At 35.7% G+C, this 24,752-nt stretch overlaps 1 protein-coding gene and 1 non-coding gene across 2 annotated transcripts; both read left to right on the top strand.

Moving 5' to 3' along the window:
* Positions 1 to 3,399: 3,399 nt before the first annotated feature.
* On the top strand, positions 3,400 to 3,471 carry TRNAA-GGC (transfer RNA alanine (anticodon GGC)). Its single transcript has one exon. It is a non-coding gene; the product is annotated as a tRNA-Ala (tRNA).
* Positions 3,472 to 6,847: 3,376 nt separating this feature from the next.
* On the top strand, positions 6,848 to 24,465 carry LOC149075103 (aurora kinase C-like). Its single transcript, XM_089245661.1, has 9 exons — positions 6,848 to 7,135; positions 8,723 to 8,787; positions 10,741 to 10,844; positions 12,880 to 12,991; positions 14,892 to 14,971; positions 15,208 to 15,346; positions 16,716 to 17,096; positions 21,444 to 21,538; positions 24,022 to 24,465. The coding sequence occupies exons 2-9, from the start codon at positions 8,731 to 8,733 to the stop codon at positions 24,047 to 24,049; spliced, it is 996 nt and encodes a 331-aa protein (XP_089101787.1). The 5' UTR covers positions 6,848 to 7,135; positions 8,723 to 8,730; the 3' UTR covers positions 24,050 to 24,465.
* The last annotated feature ends 287 nt before the right edge of the window (positions 24,466 to 24,752 follow it).

Below are 24,752 nucleotides of genomic sequence, written 5' to 3'. Positions count from 1 at the left end.
ATACCTCAAAAGCGAAAACTCTTTATCTTTATCGGGAAAAAAAAAAGATTTGGTTGCTCCTTTCGAAAAATCTAATGTTTCGAAGTCTGCTTTTGGCAAAGAACACTGTATTCTGTGGACCACGTTGAACGATATTTTATCGTCCAAAGGAAGTTTAGAGGCAAGTGATTGCACCGACAAAAGAAAGCGATTGCGAAAATCAAAATTTAAAGTTGTCGAAGAGGTCCTTTTTAGATGGTTAAAATTCATTAGGTCAGAAAATGTCCCAATTTCCGCTGCTATTCTGAGAGAAAAAGCCTTAGAAATTACAAAAGAACTTGATGATGAAGGTATTAATGCCAGTAATGGCTGGATTGAAGGCTTCAAGGAGAGACATAGTCTTTCCTTTAAGAAAGTGAACGGGGAAGCAGCATGTGTTGATGTCAGTGTGGTAGGACACTGGAAAAAGCACATCCTCAAGGATATTTTAGCACATTATTCTGAATCGGATCAACATGGATGAAACAACTATATTTTGTCGTCTTTTGCCAGATAAGACTAGCATTTAAGGGAGAAAAGTGTACTGCCGGTAAACTAAGTAAACAATGTTTGACAATTTTGCTTGGTGCGAATATGGATGGAACTAAAAAGCTAAACCCTCTGGTGATTGGAAAAAGCAGAAAACCTTGGTGCTTCAAAAACACTGAATCCCTCCCAGTGGATTATGATAGCAATTCAAATGCTTCAAGGTCATCAATAATTTGGGAACAGCAAATTCGTACATTGGATAAGCAATTTTCAAACCAAAGAAGGAAAGTCGCTATCATAGTAGATAACTGCCTTGCTCACACTCGTCTTGAAAACTTGGAATCCATTGAAATGATATTTTTACCGCCAAATGTTACCACACTTCTCCAGCCCCTCGATCAGGGAATAATTCAAGAATTCAAAAGAGGTTATAAAAAATTGCTTATTAAAGATTTACTGAAAACTATGGAAGAAAATGAAAAGTTTGAAGTGTCCGTTTTAGATGCAATTAAGTATACCCACAAAAGTTGAAATTAAATATTACAGAAAACAGTGAAAAATGTGTTTAAACACTCAGGGTTTGTGAGTAATGGTCAGCAAAGTGTGGTTGAAAATGAAGAACCCCCCCCCCCCCTCTCTCTGATACTGTTCCCAATGTATTGGATGACATAAATCTTCAAAACTCAAATATTCCCGATATCATTGATAAGATAACAAACTTGCAATATGTTCAGAAGCGACCATGAAAGCGTTACGTGCCGAACTGTCAGAGGAAAAACAACACAACAGTTCAAGTGACGAAAGTGACATAGAGTAAATTCGCTTGCCACCTAAAAAAACAAAAGTTCTTGAAGCTTTAGAGACTGTTCAAGATTACCTTAGATCTGTTCAAGGAACAACCAATGAAGAATTCAAAGCACTAAATGTGTTACAGAAAAAAGTGATTTGTTTTAATAGCTGCTCTGTTCAGTCTAAATTAGAAAATCACTGGAAAAAACCATAAATGCACCCTTATTTAACCATACAAGAAAAGTAGAATTCGAAAAGGTGAAAGTTTTTTTTTCTTGTGTGTGATCTGAAAAAAAAAAAAAATTATTACTGTAATAAACTCCAAGGTATTCTTTAATACAATGCTATGCAGTGTAACCTCTGAATAATTGACACCCATGGAAGTGTCTCCTTATTTAAAGGTAAATTAATTCATATTTGAAGGTGGCAGATCATGGAATAGAGGACTTAAAATAGAGTTGTGTGTGTCCCTTATTTTATTCCCTAAAATGGAGGTTTAACTGAATATTTAAATTTTTATAAAGTTTTACAGTAATGCACATTTAAACTGATGGCACTCCGCTTAAGCCGTCACAATCTTTCGATAACTTGAGGTGACGACTTATCAAGGCTTTACTGTATGTTTATTATAATCAATTTCTGTTAATTTCAATGTTATTTGAAGGCTATTAAGCCACACATGTACCTCATCCATATTCCTGGTCGGAACTTCTAACGAATTGGTACATGTTGGAATGTGCGAGTCTGTTTTGTGAACCTAACATGAAGCTTGTTTCAGTGTAATGTTTGTCATAGTGCTACCATCTACTTTTCGAACTATGAGTGAAGTGTAATGTTTGAAGATTTTATCGTTTTACTGATATTTGAAGGCTAAGAACTCAAAATTTCTCTTTAAGAAATTCATTGCGACCCACCCTCTAAGTCAGGGTTTTCCAATGTGAAAGGTTGCGCAGAACTCTTTATGGTTACAAGGCTATTCTGTGGGATCTTTAACTAATTTTGAACATTTCTTCAATATGCAGGATGTCCCAAAAGTCTACATTCACTCTGCAGAACAAGAATCTTCACTTGTAGTAGATAAAAGTAAAAATATATATATATATATGCATTCGTGAGTTACGCATAGTGTGACCATATGATCCATATTTTATGGAGCTTACATATTATTTTTTCATAATATTCAGCTATTTCATCGTTTTAATAAAAATGTTAATTTTGTCAAGCTTGCTAAGAAAAAACTCACTTTGAAATTTTAAAATGAGCTATGCATCGATGAAAATGTCTGTTTCTTGTTCTTTTTCTTTGGTCATCCAATACACATAGCTTCAGGATAATAAAAAAAATTATAATTTTCTTTTTTTTCTCCACCCCCCCCCCCCTTAATTTTCTGCACAATATGACTAATTACACCATTACTTATACAGTTCACAGCTAATTCCGAATGGCTTTTTTATTTCTCATCAAGAGGTTCAAACACCAAATGTTGGTTGTGCATACTTTCTTTAATAGCAATGTGCAGTTTTTGCAATTTTTCCAAGACAATAGAGGCTATTGAACACACCACATCTCTGTGCATCTTATCAACTTGGACCACACACACCATGCATATTCTACTTCTATGTAAGTATTCCACAAATACCCACGGTTTTTAATCATGACAACTAATAACAGTATCACTTACTTCTCGTTTAAGTATTCACATAATTCACAAAACTGTCAAAAAAGAACAACAAAATTGTTTGAAAAAATGTTTGATGGAATCAGGGCCAGAACTGGGGGTGCAACTGCCCCAAGTGCCAAACTTTGTCAACAATAAATAATATTAATAAGGAAACTGGAGAAAAAAATTACTACTCTGTGCTTGCCCATGAATTACATTCAGAAAAAATTTCCCTTATCTAACAAAAAACTTAGTTTGAGAAAAAAGCATTTTAGTAAAAAGTGAATTTTGGCATTCACCATTCTCATCCGAAATGTAGAACAAGTGGACAAAGGAAGAAAAAGAATGATCCCCTCCCCCTCTGGTCCAGTGTGCCAAACCAGCAACTATAGTGAATATACGTTCGGCACATATTACGCTCTAGCGAAGGAAAAAAATCTATCTCCTCTGTAGCTTAGTGGTCAGAGCACTCGTCTGGCAATCGAGGGACCCGGGTTCGACTCCCGGTAGAGGCAGAGATGAGTTTTTTCCTTCCTTAAAAAATTAACATCTCAAATAATAAATATCTTCACAACATCCAGTCTTCTGTATATCTTGTATTAACAAGTGGAGAGCGACATTCATGTCATATGTTAATGAAATGTTGCGAAATTTTTCAAACGTAACGAAGACGATTGGTGCCCTCCCGATATGCTTTATTCCATATTTCATCAGCTTCAAAAAACTTAATTTCAGGTATACGAAGAGATACATAACCGAAATTTCTCTTATTTGAAATAGATTTGCCGCCGCCCCTCCCTTTTTGTTTTGGATATGTGAGGTACTACTTTATTTCCATGGAAATCTCAGTTAACCTACCCTATTCTGCTGCGTTTATATCCTATTCCCTGATCCTATTCCCTGGATTATACGTTAAAAAAAATTGCGTTGAAGTAAAAACATCGGAAATGAAGTTCTTAGTGTGGATCAAACTTGCGTGAAAAGCGTTTTAACTTTGAAGTGGCTTTAGTGTGAGTAAACCACTGCGTCATATCTATAGCTTTCTTTTTTTGAGAGAGAGGTTTGATTAATTATAATCTCGTTACAAAAATTTATTTACAAAAACATATTTTTTTTAAAAATATTTATGGATGAGATAGATGCCAGCACAAAAATTGGCATTTTCTCCACAAAACCGTGTTAAACACCCCCCCTTGAGAGAGTTATTTTGTCAAACTAGCGAAGTTTACAACTGCGGATTATAAACAGGAAAATTCGATAGATTTTGTTTCAGATTCACATCGAGGACAGGAGAAGAACAAAGAGATGTTTTCCCTTCAAAATGACTCTTCATGAATGATTAAAATTCTTACAAGCGTACGCAAAGGGGTGGGTTGGCGTTCTACCCCCGCCCCACCGAGTCAAGATTATAGTATTATTTTGCAGGACAAAACGTAACACCCCCCCCCACCACCTCAGAAGAAAAAAAAACTGAAACCCCCCCCCCCCCACTCGAGAAAATTGTGCGTACGCCTATGCTTACAACTTATGGAACACTAATAACAAAAATTAAAATCGAATATTTCACTATAGGATCATCCCAAGTAGCACAAAGATATAGATCTATATCGTAAAATTTCAGTTTCCAATATAGATCTATATCGGGCCACGATATCGTTCTAGCTAAAAAAAGGCATAGTCGGAGATAAATAGATCTATATCGTGAATGTGATATATTCAAATACTTCACATTTTGGACGATAGATGGCGCCCTTTCGGAAGAAAAAGTGTAATTATTTGGGGTGGGTGGGTTTGAACCCGTGTACCCTGAACTCTTCCCATCTCTAACTCTGTATCTTACCAACCCACCACTACAGCACTGGTTACAGTTTCGTCTTATAACATTAAATCACAAGTGATATTTTTTTTACTTATATTTTCAATCAAATTTATTCATTTTCATGTCTGCACAAAAATTACAAAATAGAAATTGTGAGACATATTTATCATTTTGAGGCAGATAATAGAAAAATTATATTATAATTGAGGAAATTATATATAATACAAAAAACACAAGAAATAAATTAATGTATTGTGTAGTATATCATTTATTTAAAATTATTAATTTATATGCTAATAAAACAAAAAATACAGAATAAAAAATATGCATCACAAAAGAGTTAAAATTCTCAAAGTATGGCAAAAATGAAAACATCAAAGGAAAAAAATAAATAATTTTAAGAAAAACACACATACAACAAAAACAAAAGCAATTTTTTTTAATTAAAAAATATGTGCAATTATAAAGTGGCAATTAAAGTTAGAGTGGATAAGTTCTCGCTCCTTCTAAAATACCAACATCTACGATGTAAAACATACACAGTAAGGATTCAATCATAACTGACGAAATGATTTTGATATATCAACATAATTAATCCTATTAAAATCAAAATTTCATATGAAAAATTCAAACGTTTTTAATTTCAATTCAAACAAAAAATTGTACACTCGACTTTAAATTTTCTCCAAATTTTTATTTCAAGGCAATATTTTTATTTAAAGGCACACAATATGGTGATATATCAGCATATTGTGTATCTGATATATATCTTTGTCAGGTTCACGATATAGATGTATGTCATGCTCAGGATATAGAGCTATGTCGTCTTTGATAGATCTATATCAGGTCTATATCGAGAATCTGATATAGATCTATGTTTTTCAAACTATATTAAAATAATTTATTGTCCCAAGTTGTTGTCCTTCAAAGTAGAGATTATTCACATGGAATCAAATACATATTCGGCTGAAAAATTAAAGACTTGATCAATTAACATAATAAATAATTTGCACCATATAAGACGGGATCGTTCTATATCATAGTTATGACATCTGATATTCCTCTGACATTTCGATATGGTCCAGATATTGTACTATATCGTTGTGCTACTGGGGATATTTCCATCGAATTTATATTACAGCTTTTGGCCCTTCTTGAAAGTCGGTTGCCGTATCATGTCAAGCAATCATTGATTTGTGACCACTCCAAAGCAGGAGTTTCAACGTATATGTTTTCGCAGTGGGGAAAACGCTCACTGTACATTCGTGCTGCCTCTGCGGTACTTCCTTTTGCAGCTCCGTAAATGAAATGCATGTCTGCTTTTTCAATATTTCTGAAGTGCGCCAATCATCCCGTACGTTACAACTTTTAGAATGGTTGCACGCTGGAATAACTTAACAGTTCTAGCGTCCGCGCTTTTTATTCACTGTGACGTAGATTTGCATACGATTTCTTCCTCAAACCTTGTATGCATGATGTTCTTTTCTCTCGATAAATTTCAACCGTGTGTGTGTGTGTGTGTATATATATATACACACACACACACACACACATACAGAGCCGCAAATAGATACTTTGTCATCCGGGGCAAGCCGGCATATTGGCGCCTTCGGCACCCGGGACACCAGAGATTCACCTGTCCCCTCCAGTTGCGGCCCTGTATATACATATAATTATATATATAGATAGATATAAATAAATATATCTACGTCGCCAGGAAATATGATGGTGCCAACCACCGGTCGCCAGAAAAGAGTCCACGCGCATACGCGTTTTGACGATGAAGGACGTTAAAATAACTGAATGAATGAACGGCAGAACTTTGCCATTGGACTTATCCCGTTGCCGAGATCTCTTCCAGCCCAGCTTCGTGGCAGAGTCTGGAACACTACGTTGAAATAACTGGAATTGAATAATTTTTTCCATAAAAGGTTGAGAAAAGTTTTGTTTTTCCCAATTATAATTTATGAAATAATCCCATTCACACCCTCCCCCCGAAAACAAAAAGAGGGGGGGGGGGGAGGAAACAAACAAAAGACAACAAAATTTTCTACTCGAGAGGCGGAAAAACCGACACAACCAGAATGTTCCAGAAAAGAAAGGTATTCGACCAATCACAGATCGGAAACAAGTTCGTTGTCCGGTGTGAGGCGATTTTAAAATAATCGGAGTTTTTTTCGTGGTGTTGATCGGGAGAAGCTTTTGTATATTGAACGTGTTGAAAGAAACGGCGATGGCTTTTTAGTGTTAGAGCAATTTAATTGGTGTTAGAACACAATCGCTCAGCCATTTATTTACTTGAACAGTTGTTGTTTTAGGAGTTTGTCAGGTTTCATTTCTTTCCTCGCAAGAACAACAAGGTGGGTCAATGGAGAATCTCTTTCTCAACGTTTTCACAATCGTCATTCAAACTTTTCTACTGCATTGTACCAAATTTACAATTTTTACAAAGTTTTAGCATTCATTTATTTGCATTCTTTTTGTTTTTGCTGTTTGAATTCGTGACGTTTTTCAATTCTCTCTCGTATAATGTTATAATTCAAATTGTTTTTTTTACTAATATATCTTGTGACGATGCATTTTTAGTTTTAGTAAATAGTGGTAGCTGTGTTGATTGATCCACTCGGGCGCTTTCAGTCTCGTTGAGACAGTGCGGGCCGCATTTTAATGAAGCCAGCGGGCTACTACTAATCAAAACCACACGCGTGTTACCAAGCAGTTCGCGGACCCATGCGTTGAAGATCCCCTCCCCCTGGATTAACGAAGTGATAAATGATCTGTTTAGTCTTTATTCTTAATATTTCATTTTTATTATGAGATTACTGAGACACTGTGGGAAACCCCCGTACAAGACTGTCTTAAGAGCATCATGGGGGCCCCACCTTAAATATTCTCAAAAAATTTAGTCTTTCTGAGGCCCCCCGGGTGGACCCATGCATTAAGACGGCAATGCCCCCGTACCTAGCTGAAAGTGCTTGCTTACCAGCTAATGTAACTAGCTATAGGAAGGGGTGCTCAACCTCTTGGAGAGTGGCCACTTCATTATGGTCTGAAAACGTGTCCTGGGCCACTTATGGCCTCACACAAGGATACTCAAATCTAACTCGGGTGCCTCAACTTGAGTCAAGTTGTCCGTTATCCCTCACACAGCGTTATTAAAAAAATCCCAAAGCCTGGGGAAAATGAGTAGTAACAAAGTATTTAATTCATTTCGGTTGGAAAAAAAATCAAATTATTAGAGATTCTAGCTGTGATGAAAATGATAATTTATATTATAATTATCATCCTACACTATTAGTTCAGTAAAAAAGAGTGAATAAAGACAGAAATTATGAGTATATCCATACATTGGAAATAACATTCATCTTACCCTATTCGTTACGGCCAATGGGAATTGGATTCTTTGCATTATATGGAATTATAGAAGAGCGACTTATTTTTTTTAGAGTTAATAAATCTGCTGGTTACGTGTCAGTCCTGATGAGTGATTGCGAATAATCCTTAATTAAGGTAAGTGAAATTCATGTTGTAAGTTGTTGGTTGGTCATTCTATAACATGAAACTTTTTCTTTTTAAGAGCTGATTATACTGCTACCATATCGAGAGGGAGAAAAAATATATAACTTTACCTTGGGGGGGGGGGGGGGTTATAGGGTTTTCCCATATACATGTGTGTGTGCTGTACCTCATCTATATTTCTAGAATGTTCTCTCAGACCAGAAATATGTTTGATACACTAATTTACATACTTGTTTCTGGAATGTTCCAAGAGCTGTATATAACCTGGCATTGAACGATTACTAGTGCACTCAATTGTTCTCTCCTATAGCAATTACCTTCACGAGTGTTTGAAGAATAAATCCATTTCAAATTCATAAATATTTCATTGTTAAACCTCGATTAATTCAACAAACTATATGGCAATATTACTTTTTCGTTTTTTTTAGGACTTAAGATGGAAAATAAGGAGAACAAAGGAAAGTCACACGGAGGCTCGAATTCTACGCAAAACGTGCGTTGATTTTTTTTTTTGGCATCTTTTGTGTATATATTTTACTTTGTTGTAGATGAAAAAAGGCCATTTATGATGATATAAGATGACTTCTGTAGTAAATCTTGATATTCTGGACTTACAATACCACATGACTTCTGTTAAGCATGGCGAGAAATTTTATGTTCGAGTTGTTGTCGAGCATTGTATGCATTTAACCGTTGCAAATGTCTTTGGAACAGGTGCTGTATAATCCAGAGATTGGCGATTTCTGGCGACTTTTTTTTTCCGGTGCCAAACATGTCCGACGACCCGATCAAAAGTCGCCAAGGCCGTTAGACATGTTTCGGATGCCGAAGAAAAAAACCGCCAGCATGGAAAACAATAATAAAAACCTATTCAAATATGAAAAATATCATGAAACATAAAATATAATAGTATATTTAAATAAACAACGGTCCTGCATGTTGTATAAATAAGTATATTCTATGTATAAAAAAATTAAAACCCGGACTTTTCCCGGGTATCCAGATTCTTTTAAATAAATAACGAATATTACTAAGAGAAATAAATAAAAAGGATACAGCCTTACCGGTTGACGAAAATGTAATCTGGTTCGTGTAATCCTAATGCTCGGAACGAAAAAAACTAAATGGCTGTTGAAACGTTTGAAAAGACGCTAAAAACAACAACTAGCGAAAGGTAATTGGGAATAATCCAAGACAACGACGCTACTGCAGAAAGAGAAAAAACACCGTTATACGTTTGAATCGCCCGCGCTTTAAGCGCCATCTATAATGGATGGGTAATGGAAGCTTCTAGAAAGAATGACAACTCGGCAAAATAAGTGAGAATGCCAATCGGCAGAACTGAGAGCTCCGGCGTTGGCGACGTATAGCGCCCTTGGCGATCTGGAGTATACAGCACCTGTACCGAGTTTAATTACCCTTATGGATGCTAATACCTCGGGGTGCAAGTTGAGGCATAACGTAGGGAAATAAAGTTTTTTTACTGCTCACATGTTTTTATTTTTTTCTCTTGCCTTCCCTCCGCGGCACAGTAATGATCCACGTTATAAATCAGAATAATCCTTAAGATATTGGATAACACCCTTACGTGTAATAATCCATGTATGAATCCATAAAATTGAACGGATGGTACACTGGTACTGCCAAATTTAAAAATCACGAAAATGCGAAATCAAATTCACTGGGGAAATAAATTTTGTCAGATTTGAAGCCGTTATGAGGCCTCGGCAAAACCGAAGCAGGTGCACACCGAAAAATGTGGGGGGGGGGGATTGTCTGCTGAAATATGACAAAGCAGAATATACATCGCCACCTAGCGATTGAAGTGAAATGACACAAAATTCAACAATGTAATGATGCGAAGATGTTTCTTCCTATCACTAACATAGCTGTATGTGAATATGCAAAGGTGACACAAGAGGGAACATCGTAAAATTGTTACAGCTATGTAACTATAGATGTGATTTTTATTTTACTTTGTCATCAGCGGCTTACCTTAATGCAAATGTATAGGAATATTCGTCAATCAATAAATAGTTTGCGAACTGTTATTTTTGCTAACTTGATGCACCTGAACCGCATTTGGATTACACAAGAAAAACTATCTTGCTGTCACGCCATTATCATTATTACGATGCCATCATTAATATTTCACTAAGCAGGTTTAAAGTCCTAGTAGGCAAACAAGACAGTAAAATCCAGTGGGAGCAGGCAAGCACAGAGAGATTCAACAAACGTAAGTAAGGGGGCCACATTTGGTGGTTTTCTGAAGGGTCTCTAAATCCCATGCCATCCAAAAAATTATTTTTTTTGATGGATTTTCTTTTCCCCTATTATGCTATGATTGTTGTCTCGGGGGCGGTGGTTCCCCCCTCCAACCTTTTTTGTATTTATTGAGTTGGAGCGCGCTACATATATTTAATTTTATTTATTTCTCGCTTTTCAGGCTTTAGTCTCCGACCACATTTTGCAAGATAAACAAGTCGGCTCTAATGTACCACAGACTTCGAGCGAATCTGTCAAAAGAGATGTCAAAGAGAAGAAACCTGTGTAAAACATACATATATAATTTTTTTTCTTCATCATACTTCCAAATCGTTTCCATTGACATCATGTTTGTAAAGACATTTTCTATTTACAATACAATTCCTTCTTCCGAACTGCATAGCTGTCAAGTCTCCCAAAATTTCTACTCTAGTTCCCAGATTCTCAAAAAATTCTTGAATTTCTCCTGTAATTAAAAAGTCATTACTTTTGGGAAAGAAATATCCCCAAAGAATTTACTTGGAAAAGGCCATTGCTTTCATTTTTAGTCCCCGAAATGGCATCGTGAGCGTAATGTAAATTGTCGCCAATGCCTTAAATTCCAAAAAAAAACAAGATTAGTTTCAAGGGAGAGGAAGGCAAAATTTTCCAAACAGCTAGCATTAATTCGGCCTTTTGACATCCAAAATCAGTGATATAACTTGTATCTGCTTTGACCATATGTAGGGCTGGTACTAGGCATTTTGTCAGTGGGGGCAAGTACACATTTTTGCACTGTGCAATGTTGAAGGAGCCACTGAAGGGTGAATTTGGCACCCCCTTTTTCTAATCTAGTTACCATGACACTAGACGACCCTAGTTGTGGGCCCTGACCAATGCTCTGTTGTCTGTATATCTTGTTTCAAGCCAGGTGGCAGTTTCTTTATTGGGGAGATTCAATTTCAGAGTAATAGTGACAGGTAATTTTACTGGTTGGTAACTTGGTGCTAATCGGCGATGGCTTGCGTGATGTCATGTTTTTGTAAAGGAGGAAAATCCCTATAATTCTATTTTTTTTAATGAAAAGATCCCTACAATATTTTCAAAAACCTGTTTTACAATGTTTTCGAAAATCCCTTTTACATTTATTTTTGTAAAACATTCTGCTTTTGAGCATTCTAGGAAGAATTTCCCTTGCCACACTGGTGCAGCGGCGTAGCCGAGAAACACTTGCATTGACGTAAGGAAAATTCCACTCCTCGGGAGAAATACGATCTAGGATTAGAAATTTTGTCCCATGTTTGTCTACTTACCTTTTTGCAATATCAACAAAATGGGAAAAGATTATGCTTGGCTTTAGGTGAAAAAAAAGAAATATATTGAAAGAAATTAAAATATGTGTGTTGACGAACTGTTACAATGACTGGAATTACCAAAAAGTACGGGATTCCAAAAATTGCACAGAGTTCTATAATCAAAGATTAGCAACAGATTGTTTCTGCGGCAAGTGATTTCAGTGGCATTCCACCTTCAAAATGAAATTTTGTCCTACATCAGTTCCAGAGAATTTTATATTTACCAAGCTTTTGTGATGAAGGAGACAAGAAAATAAGTTTTTTGGGCACTCATTAATAAATGTTAAAAACTAACTCTTTTTATTTCCTGTGTTTTTTCCCATTGTTTCCTCCCATTTGCGAACTAATTATCAAGTCTATAGGCCTATGGGTTCGTAAAAATGAGCGTTAACTGTATTGGGGTGGGGTTTTGTGGTAGAACATGTGGATATTACTGTACAAAACTGTGCTTAACTTTCCATACTTTTCATCAAAAATAAATTTTTGTTTGTCTGGGGGAGGGCATGGGGGCTCATGCACATGTTTCTGATGTTAAGAGGGGGGGGGGGGGACGTCATGAAATTTTGCGGTCAGAGTTTTGCTGACAAGAAGGGCATGCAAAAATGGTTAAAAATCTGCAGACAATACCTTAACAACCCCTTTTATATCAATATTGTTGGCAACATAAACTCTGCGCTGGTGTGAATGCACATATTTCAACGATCCTCTTCACAACAGAAAAAAAACCTTAAGTTTATGAATCATTTGCACCAAACCGAACGTAAATATCTTGTATAATAAATGAGTTATTAAATTTCAAAGTTGTAAAGATAAATTTGGAACACTGTGCTATACAGTGAAATATCGAGTTGAATACACAACTTTCCGAAGTCATGGTTGATGTCTGAAGTCATTGATATTTCAATGACCATGGTGCTATTTATCACGGATGGGTTTGATCGTCTTTGTGTGACAAAACAAATATTTCTGCTTTCTTTTTCTTGCAGAAAGAGGTGGACGATCCAAAACTTTGACATCGGTCGGCCACTAGGACGGGGAAAGTTTGGAAACGTGTACCTAGCTCGTGAGAAGTCCACCAAATTCATAGTGGCTCTTAAGGTAAGTTTTCCAAATTAGTATTTGTAGGCGATAGAGCAGGGCTGGACAAATTGCAAAAAAAATCTAAGTGCCAGAAAAAAAATTTTACCCAAAGAAAAAGTTCCAAAGAGGCAGTTCAAGTATTATGTCATCATCGATGGTGGGGGGGGGGTCCGATTTGCTGACTTTTGATGACGGGGGGGAGGTTGGATAATGCTTACGTCATCAACCACCCTTTATGAAAATATGAGTTGGATTCAGAGGGGCAGAGCTGATGACAAAATTTTGTTTATAGTGGGGGGGGGGGGGTAAAAATAGCTAAAACTTTGCTTACGTAATACTTGAACGGCCCGAAAGTAATGGTTCTTTTGACTTTTTTAAGGGCATATAGAGTTCCAGTCGAATGGTGAATGAATTCAGTTGCCATGCTGACTTGGCACCTGAGATTCATCCAGTCCTGATATTGCCGTTGTGGTAAGATGCTCGTCTTCCACTGTGAAGGTTGCCGTGAAGGTCCATGGGTTCAAATCCAGCCAAGAGAACAGCAGAAAAAGTTCTTTACCTATCGAGCCTGGGGCAATTACCGATAGGTGGGAAATGAAGGCAGCATCTAACTCCACTAGTTGGACATTGTCATCTGTTGATATATGACTGGAGTTAGTGTGTGGTAAAGTAGTCCAGATATAGGGAGAGTTCAAGTTGGTGCATTGGGAAATTATCTTTGAATCATGAATTCCCTGGTGTGAGAAGATACAAATTTCCCCGGTATGTGCTGGGGGGGGGGGGGTTAAGTGCATGTAAACTATTTGCAATTTTTCATTTCATTCATTTGGAATGGGGACTGCCCACCCTTCCCCCTTTTTTTAAAAGTATTTATTTTGTTAAGAATTTTTTTTCAAATAAATGGAATGGCAGTGCTACCAGTTCTATATATAGATTGTAACTATACCAGCGTTTCTGAACCCGTGGTTCGCAAGTGGACTTGATAATTTTGCTCTAATTGAATGAAAAATTATCATTTGTAAAACTAATGTCAGTATATCTTGTTGGGTTGAGAAAAGTAAAAAAAATTAGACTCTTGTACTTTGGGTAACAATATTTCATCAAGAAAAATACTGAGAATTGCAATCATATGCACAGGATATCGTAAATTGTTGCCAAAACATTTAATAATGGAATTTTGCCAATTACCGCTGAAGTTAAGGATTGTTGCAAGCCGCTGTAAAAAAAAAATAATTTAATGAGAGAAAAAACGTAAAAATCTGGCTATCACATTTCATAAAAGAAAATGCGGAATATTGGGATCTCGAAATACATTGCTATAAGCTGGCAAAATCACCAGTTATTGTTGAAAAGTCACCCATGGCAGGTAACTGGAGGTAAGAGAAGGTACTGGAAATTTCAGTAGTGAAATGCAGTTCCCCAAAAAACATTTATAGACTAAGATAGGATTATCATAACCCCTAAAGCAGAATATTTTGCACTGTTCTGCAACCAGCCCTCTGCTGACTAGAAATGTTTCTGTGTAAAAATTCCCATAAAAGTGTATTCTACACTTTTCTTAAAATTCCCCCAGATTGTTCTGCGATGCACATCAGATTTCAGCATATTCTGCATAACATAATTTATAAAGTTATGGAAATTATCAGGATTCTTAATTTTAATGAAGATAACAGATTAAAATGAGCTCTGTCGAATGAACGAAACAATTGTGCAAAAAGAGTCAGTACAACCAGAAATACATGAGTGTCCCGTAAAATACAGGTCATAAATTCACACTATTCATAGTAGTCCTTAGATATGTTTCCGAAAGTTTACTGGTGTGGTCTTTGGGTTTAAAAAGTTTGAGAAACGTTGTGTTATATGTATAACATATCGATTTACATAAATGTTTACAATGGCGATATATTTTGCTTATTAGGTTTTGTTCAAGTCCCAACTACAGAAACATGGTGTTGAGCATCAGCTGAGGAGAGAGATAGAAATACAGTCTCACCTGAGGTAAGCAGATGAACATTCTTCTTTGAATATAGACAAATATTGGGATATGTGTGATAAATGTTTTCTGCTACGCGTTCTTGTTTAGGATTCTCTGTTATCACTATGATGAATATCATGTGTGTGCATTCCATCAAAATTATTAGAATTCCTAGTTTGTGAAACACCATCTCTGCGTGAAGAAATCTGTAAAAACATTGAATTTGATCGAGTGAATGATTTTTTGTTTCTTCTCGCAGACATCCAAATATTCTGAGATTGTACGGATATTTTTACGACGAATGCAAAGTTTATTTGATCCTAGAATTTGCCCCGAGAGGTGAGCTGTACAAGACTCTGCAGAAGCACAAGTACTTTGATGACAAGACAGCGGCCATGGTAATTGCTCCTTTGACTGACTAGCTATCTATATCTGGTGAATCAACATCAGTTAGCTTACTAATGCAGTCTACGATCCATATACAACTGTAGAAAACAGCTGGTGTATGAAACATTTGTAGCATATCGTACAGGTTTTTTTTTGGATGAAATGATTGCTATAACACAACAAGTATAGACTGTATTAGCTTATTGAGTTCGCGAAAATTTTAAGAATCAACATCTGCAGGTTCAAAATCATAATTTTTAACTTGTAAGAATTGGCAAAAGATTTGCAAAGTGTTGATTCTAAAATTCTCTATTAAATAATGGTCTGTATTCAGTCATGACAAAGATTTGTGCGACTTAATAGTAGTCAGGTGTCTGTCCAGACTTTTGTCGGATCCTGTTTTTGTGAAAATGATCAATTTTATGAAAATAACTCATTTTGGAGGATGCGAAATAATCTAGTTTATCTCTATCACAAAATAAATGAAATGCCAAATTTATGGTTTCATTAATTTCTATTTTGTGAAGTGGCAATTTTTCAAATCTGGAATTTTGTAGAGTCCAGAAAACTGACCCAAATTTTGGCTTGACAAACGCCCCCCCCCCTCCAGGTATTATACTAGCGTTTAGGCTAGTCGTCCACTGGCAGGAACTTGAAGTGATAAAAAAAAAGTAGCGTGCAATTGTATGCATTTGCAAGACTGATCTCATTGCACAGAAAGTATGAGAACTTCATCCATCAGCAGCGATCTTCAGCTAGTTATTTCTGGCTACAACAGCAGACGAGATAAATTTCCAATTACTGCGGGATCGATCACACTGCTCTTGTCATATCCGTGCAGCAGTCAATTTTTTTCACGCCATTTACTCTGTTTTTTTGTCCTTGTCTCAGTCTCTCTCCCCCTCCTTTCCCGAATGAACATGGAAGCTGTAAATTTGATAATTGTTGTTCATGGGTTGTGAGGTGGTAATTGATTGAATATAATTACTCATTCGTTTACAACAAGAACACTTTGTCTGAATTTGCATTGGATGTCTCATTAAGTATGGACTTTTATCAATAAATTTATTTTCTCAAATTTTAGTTTTCAGTATTTTCTTAAAATTATTTAACAAACATACTCATCTGCATTGAGTGCAGTTGTGAACTGAATAATCTGTAGAAGTTGCTTTCAGTGCATGACATCAGGTGCCCTTTATCGTCTGACTCGATGTCTGCGGCTATCACTTACATAGCTTGCCGCATGTTTTCGCTTCCAGTGGATGACCAGCCTTACTTTTCTAAAACCTTAACAATCTCGCTAAACTCTTTAAATGCTTTTTAAGGTATTATGCATTATCTTTTTTATATTAATTTTTTCTTTTCTACTACTCGTCACAGTACATGGTTCAGCTGTGCAATGCCCTGAAATACTGTCACTTGAAGAAAGTCATACATCGTGACATCAAGCCGGAGAATCTATTGCTTGGACTGAATGGGGAACTGAAGATCGCGGATTTCGGATGGTCTGTCCACGCTCCTTCATCCAGAAGAACAACAATGTGTGGTACTTTAGACTATTTGCCACCGGAGATGATTGAGCATAAGACTTATGACGAAAAAGTAGACTTGTGGTGCCTTGGTATATTGTGTTACGAGTTCCTAGTTGGGAATCCACCCTTTGAATCTGCTAACGTCAATGATACTTACTCTCGCATCGCTAAGGTAGATCTCAGATTTCCCCCTCATGTCTCTACTGGGGCCAGAGATTTTATCTCAAGGGTGAGTAGGAAAATCTGTTTATATTTTAAGTGCTTGGTTGTGTTTTCAGTTTTATTTTTCATAAAAACAAGGTAAGAAATTTTGTTATGCTTCAAGATTGCAATGCAATTTTATGCATGCCTGAAATCAGCTTGAAATAATTACCATTGTCATCCACTTCAGTAAAAATGGGAGGAAAGGCAAAGTATTTGGAAAAAAGGCGGAGGAACTCTTTATATATATTCACAACAAAAACGAAGCATCCCAAAAAAAATGATCATATCACTGAAATTGTAGATGCAGATTTCCTTTATAAACTATGAGTTATTAAAGTTTCACAGCCAATGGGTGTTACTTTCTGTCATTCTACTTCACAATTGGCGTCGCATAAAACAGGTAACAATTGCAGACAGTTTATCTTTTCTGATTCAGGGTTTGTATGGGTCAGGGAACATCTGGAAAAGTCAGGGGGGGGGGGAATTTTACCAAAAAAGAATTGGAGAAAATAACCTATTTTTGTTCTAAAAACTGGAAATTTCAGACAACCTGAAAAACTATCACGATTTTTATCTGAACGAAAAAAAGATCAATCAAAAATGTAAAGGGGAAAATAATTTCCCTCAGAAGAGAATTCTAAAACAGCAAAGATATTATAATCCCTAAAATATTGCAAAAAAAAAAACTAGATACTGCAGAGGAGGAACAAGGATTTCGTAAGTCAGTGTGGAAAAGTATATTGCTGCGACCTTATTGTAACTATTTCTAATTTTTTTGGAAACATCGTAGAAGCCATTGGTACAAAGCTCAACTGCGATAATTTCGTAAGTTGACTACAGTTAGCAACAGTGGATGACGCATGTACTGAAATTGATATAGGCATTGTTTTTTGGCGTTGATATAGAAGTTTTTTGATAAAAAGGAGGGTATGCATTTGATTGTGAAAAAATAAATTTTTCACTGATTGTAACAAATTTTAGTTAGCATGACAAACAAGATTATTCAAAAGAGTCTAATCAATTTTTGGCGTTGATATAGAAGTTTTTTGATAAAAAGGAGGGTATGCATTTGATTGTGAAAAAATAAATTTTTCACTGATTGTAACAAATTTTAGTTAGCATGACAAACAAGATTATTCAAAAGAGTCTAATCAATTTTTGTGTTATACGATCAATGTCTTGTTTAGATCCTAAATTGTTGCATTCCAGTTCTGTATTGTGTTAAAGGGGGGGGGGTAGATGATCTTTTTGCAACTTCACCTTGAAAATATACTAGGGAAACAATGTCGCTTAATCCCAAAATAAGAATTAATTGAAAATAACATACTGTCAGTAGTATTAGCAGATCGCGCAAAAAAGCAATTTGTAGAGGTGGTTGTAAAAAAGGAATGGAAAAACATTTTTGTTAAATTTTCAGCTAAAGAGAGAAAATTATGTTTTTTTTTTTGTTTTTTTTTTCGAATCTTTTAGACAAAGATGATGAGAGATTTAAAGAGATCTTGCAAGTCATAAAAGTAGTCCTTACATTGTCACATGGAAATGCATCTCCTAAATCCAGATTTTCCATCAACAAGGATAAACTTGTGGAAAATCTTAATGAATCATCACTTGTAGCTCTCCGCACAACATATGATGCAGTAAAATTGTTTAGTGAGCTATCACTATCAGTGTAAAAATCACCCCTGAGATGGTAAAGAGTGTGAAATCATCACATAATTGTTATCACCGAGCCCTCAGGGTAAGAAAACAAGGGATGCAAGAAGGAAAAAAGCAGTTGCACTCAACAGAAAAAAAGAGGCACTTGATCAAATAAAAATCTTGCAAGAAAAAGCAAAAATTACTTTGGAAATGTAAATTCAAAACAAGGAAATTGTTAGGCACAGATTACTGAATATTAAAGAAAAAAGCCATTTAAGTATCATTGACTTTATGAATACAGACCCAAAACAGAATATGCCGAAACCTGCAACTTGCATCGAAGAACAATCGATTCTACTGCATTGCAGAACAATCTGAATTTTAATAATAGTGTAGAAAACACTATTATGGGAATTTTTCAAGCAGAACATTTCCATTTGGTGGCAATTCTGAGTTGTAATGCAATAGTGGGCTCATTGCAGAACGATGCAAAATGTTCTGTCTTGGGGAAATACAGTATATTAGCTAAAGGATAAACTGTTGTATTTAAAATGTTATAAGAATTCATAAATATCTATTATCTGAGAGAAAAGGAGCAAGGACACTTTGTAAAGTCTGAAGGATCACAAGGTTAATGATTTATGTAAATTCAATCTGTAAAACACATGCTAAAAACAATATGCTAAATTAATGAACAAGATAGCTGCTGAAAAAATATAAGCCTACATTCATAGTTGTCTGGCGCTAAATTAAAGCTACATTTTTTTGGCGGGTTTTCTCCTTCCTATTGTCAAGAAAACGTGACTGAATTTTTTTTTTTTTGACAATTTTACAAGTGACTTTTTGGGAACTTGTAAAGACTTTATGAAAATATGCAGTTTGACGGAAATTCAATGGTCTAGTTTAGAGCAGAAGGGAAAATGATCGGCAAAAAATTTAAATCTTACATTCCTTGATTGTGTACCATTTTTCCATCAGGTAATGTATTTAAAAGTGTAAGTGCATGTATAAATAATAATTAATAATAGAGATGGGACGAATATTTGGCGCTGCCAAATAATGCTTAGGTATTCTACCCTTTTACGAAATATTCAGTTAGACCGAATATCTGGGTCAATCCAAGCACAACTAAATAATTTTAAAAAATTATATTAATTGTAATTTTTCACATAAATTCAAAAATTTATGGATTGTATTTTATTGTGTGGTGCATAATCCATTTCTGTGAAAGAGGTTATGTCAGGGTGAATTTTTAGGATAAGGAAAACACGAAACTGAAAATAGGATCCTATTGCAATAAGGTGAAAGTGAGCATGAATTACATGTTTACAAACTGAAGATGTACCTAGAAAAGATACTTATTGAGCTACTGAAAGGGCCAAAGAACATCTTGAGGGAAAAAGTCTTAAATTTTATTATGAATTAATATGGTTGGCATTTTGTTAATTAGATGTAAAACTAAAAAAGCATTTATTCCGTAAGTAATACAGTAAAACCCTCTCTTAACGGAAACCCCTCTTTTACAGCCAAATAATAATTTTCCCTTGTATAATAACAGCATGCATTTCGAACCCCTGATTAATGGCCACCCCTTTTTTATGGGTGATTTTTTTTTTTGTCCCGCCGGTGACTGCAAAACAGAGGTTTTACTGTATTAAAATACAGTACTGTATACAATACAAATACAATTATAAAAACAATTATCATTGTTAAATTTGATTGCCAGGGTCATGGCAAAAAAAAAAATCTTTCAATTACCAATAATTTTGTTTTCAATTAAAAGCATAAATTTTATTTATAACTAGCTATAATACCTGGCACTGCCCAGGTTTTATTCAATTTCTGGAAAAGTGACAAACCATTATAAAGGCATATACACATCTGAAATGCATTGATAGGGAACCACGATAACTAAAATGAACATTCCAAAAGTGATTGTTGAGGCCCAGAAACCGTTTATACCTGACAGTTTTTTGCCAGAGTCTCACAAACTTTTAAAGTAGCCTTTTGTTCAAGCCGGGTCCCATTTTTGGTGTATATGCAACATTTGGTGACAATCGATCTAAAATTATAGATTTGTATAGAAAACATATAGACACACAGACAAAAAATCACTTTTGTATATATGGATTGTGATGAATTTTAAGAAAATTGATATTTGGCCGAAACATTAGCCGAGCATTCGTTCAGTTATTTGGCCAAATCACTATCCTTCCCATCTCCTAATTAATAATGTATGATTATAATTAATGTAATAATTAATAATGTGTGATTATGATAGTAATTATAATGAATTAAGATTTTCAAATTATTTATTAAAAGTGAGCAATAAATGGAATCTTTTAAAAATTTGACTGGAAAACCTGGAAAAGTCAGGGAAAATGTTTTATGAAAATGAGTATGTACCACCTGTAACCGATATCTGCTGTAACCAGGGTTACAGGTTGTTTTGTTAGTCTGTTTTCGGAGCAAATGCGAGACAATCTACCATTCTAAAAAGTCTCTGCAGGGAACAGACAGACCTTGACCATAATGCTTATGTGCCATGGAAATTCCAACTGCTATTCTGTATGTAAAAAAGATGGCAGCACTTCTTAAACACCCATAACTGTGCCAATTTGTTCAGTGGAGTGTTTACAAAGTGTGTGTGCGTTGCAGTAGGTAGTCATTTATATTGTGTACATGGCACGTATGATTTCGGCAGCTTCTTGATAATGATTTTTTCCCCCAATAGCTATTAAGAAAAATTCCTGCCGAACGAATGTCTTTGGATCAGATGCTGCAGCATCCATGGATCGTAGAAAATGCCAAAGATTTCATAGAAAATTTGTGAGTATATTTCTTTTTTTCCCTTCCAATTAGTTCCATTTGGTTTGTCCCTTTTGAAGGTCCTGCTAATTATATTTTCATTTTTTTGGTATCTGAACAATATTATCGATCAAACCTTAAAATTTTCATAAAAATTTATATTAATTCCACTTGGAGCCAACAGACAGCAGCATGAATGCATAATCATTCAATCGGAATCACATCTCTGTAGAAATTTTAAGATTAGCACGATGCATCTTAATTTTTGTGTTTTTGGATTGAATATAGACATTTCATAGCTGCCAAGTCTCCCATTCATCTCCCAGACTCCTGAAAAATTCTTAGTGTTCTCAAATTTTGATAGTGATTTGGATAAAGCGTGTTTTGCCTTCCACAAAATGGGATCCATCACGTGTGTAAAGTAAATTGTCACTATTACTGCAAATCAAGAGGAAATGATTCATCATTCACAAGATAAAGACAAAATTGACACCGCACATTTAGGCACCAGTTTGGACACAATGAGAGAAAGAGATTTATGAAGTTTAAAAAGTTTAATTTTCGACCACCAGGTGAAAAAGTGGCACTTATTATTGGATTTTCCTTTTTCTCATGGAATCATATAGCATATGTACCAAGTTTAAATAGAATCCTGTTCCAGAACAGGCACTACATTGGTTTGAGCAGTTTTAGTATACCGGCACTACTCCGACCTGTGTAGCACCCGTTCTGGTGGACGTATTTCATCGAAACAGGGTGGCCAAATGTCACTGGTTTTTCACTATTTTTTTGCCCTGTCTGGGATGCCTGGTTGCCCCGGTTTTGCTTTGGCAATGAAATAGAATTATTTTAAATATTTGTTTCATTTTTAACTTTTAGCTACGTTAGATATTATGCTACTCATATATATTTGCCATGCCAATTTTCATGTAACCAAAAAGGACGCTGAACCATTGAAGCTTTGTTTGCACGTTGAAATATTGTGATGGTTTGGGGAATAGAATACAAACCTTCTATTTCTATTTATTTTTTTTAATTGTAGCCTCGTTTAGAAATAAATGAAATGAAAAATGAATTGAGTTTTGAAGGAATTGCGGCCAGATTGCAAGCAGAAATTTTGAGGGGTTTGACACTGAGATTGTAGATGACATTAAAGAAACCAGACATAGCCCAGCCTTTGTTCCGATATGAAATTGTCTCTTCTAGGGAAAGTGTTTTCAGTATTAGTCTGATTTCAATCAATTTTACGTTATGCTCTCGAGCGCAAAGCACTGCTGTGAAAGTTCACACTGAAAATATTTTGAGCCCTTGAACGCATTAATCAATTTTACATTGATTCCTGTGGGAGGGAACTATTTTGGTTTCTGAAAAATTTGGTTTACTAACAGACTTCTGGAATGAATTAGTAAGTTTGCAAACTGAGGGTCGACTGTCTGTAGAAGCATAAACATTATGTGAGACTAAGAGTACTTAAGTTACCCCTATCCCAGTAATTTATGAGTATATAATGTAACGTATCTCGCCCTTCAATCATGTATATATAAGACATCTGGCATCCATCGCTCCCATATTCTGATGTTTTACTTGTTTCTTCACATCTGTGTAGCAGGGCCGTCTTAAGAGCATCATGGGGCTCCTGGGCCAAGTGATATTTCTGACGCCCTATCAGGTGTATTCTTGAAAACTTCAAACAGATCTCATTTCTGTGAGGTCCCTGGGCCGTGCCTTAAGACAGCACTGCTGTGTAGAAGTAGCGTGATATTTTCGTAATACGTTATTAGTTTGTTATTCTTTACACTGTAGTGCCCACCACATGAGAGTTTTGAAAATGTTTGGTTTTTAACTATGATTTCTGGGATTTGTCCTGGTTTTGCAGGCAGCTCATCTGGTCACCCTAACCATGGGAAAATGCAATAAAAAAAAAGCTGGATTTTTCACCTGGTGACCAAAAAATGAATTATTCTTTATTTCTTAAATCTCTCCCTTGGTCTCATTAAGATATCCTAAAAATTTGTCTATTCGGATGGGTAGTTTTTTTAGGAAAAACTACTTGCACACAGAGTACGGGAACTTTAATCGTATTCGCCCTGTAGAATAATTAGATTATAGAATTTCCACAGAGGGTGTTATGCTACATTTCACAATGAAGCCCGTGTTCTGGAACCCAGAGGAATTAAGATCTCAGTTTGGGAGGGGCAGCGCCAACACCATCTATTAGCAGAATGCCTCCGCGTGAAGCTCGTGACATCACTGAAAAAGGTCATCTCACTTATAGCCATTGCATAAAGCAGGCCAACCACATGCGCCATCTTTACCTTTTTTTGGTGGTATATCCAATGGCTATAGGTAAGATGACCTTCAGTGACGTCACGAGCTTCACGCTATATAATTCTGCTATAGATGATTTTGGCAGCGCCCAGATAACTTCTACTGTTATTAAAGAAAAAATCAATGTTCCAACACCTTGTTAATTATTTCTTTTTCCCTTTCTTTAAAAACTGTAGGAAGATGGACGCAGAAAAGCACCACTAAGAAAGATCTGGAGGCGAGAATTCTGTTTATACCGAAATGATCGACTTGTTATCGTCGTCCACTTTTCTTAAATGAAGACATTTTTGTAATCGATTTTCGTAAATGCTGCTTCGATTTGTTTTTAAGAGGTATTTTATGTGTGTGTGTGTGTGAGATTTCGATTCGATAACTTCATTGCTTATCTACATGCTTGTGATAAATTCATGTAGCATTACAAAAAGAAAAACAAATGTATGGAATTAGTTCAGTAATCCTATTTAATCATCCTTTATAGTATCCACCTGTTTTTGTCAGTAAGTTCGATTTTTCTCGATGAAATTTTATGTGGTCTTGCTGTAAATTTCTTCAGTTTAGCAAGTGTCGTTTATGTAATTGGGTTATTTAATATATACATAAAGTGATTTTTTTTAAAATAAGGAAGGTGGCTATTCTCTCATTTTTATTTCGTTGCGTAATAGTTTCTATCCCGTACAGCATACTTTCCCAAACTTTTTTGTTCCATCTCCCTTTTCTTCAAAAATGGTTTTCTCTCATCGCCCCCGACTCAAGTGAACCCATAGGATCCTGTTATACTCGCAGCTTCTATTTCTCCCCCTTCCCTGGGCCATTCCATCACCCACGAGGGAGTGATATTGCCCACTTTGGGAAACTGTTATATAGGGTGTTTGAGAAATGCACGTACAATCTCTCTCTCTCTGGCCTG

This window comes from Pholcus phalangioides, unplaced genomic scaffold (genome assembly GCF_987345545.1).
Source record: "Pholcus phalangioides strain wild (caught in Gottingen) unplaced genomic scaffold, Ppha-v1.0 ptg000016l_1, whole genome shotgun sequence".
Taxonomy (NCBI): domain Eukaryota; kingdom Metazoa; phylum Arthropoda; class Arachnida; order Araneae; family Pholcidae; genus Pholcus; species Pholcus phalangioides.
The sequence above is the reverse complement of the archived record's forward strand: the minus strand, read 5'-3'. Positions and strand labels throughout refer to the sequence as shown.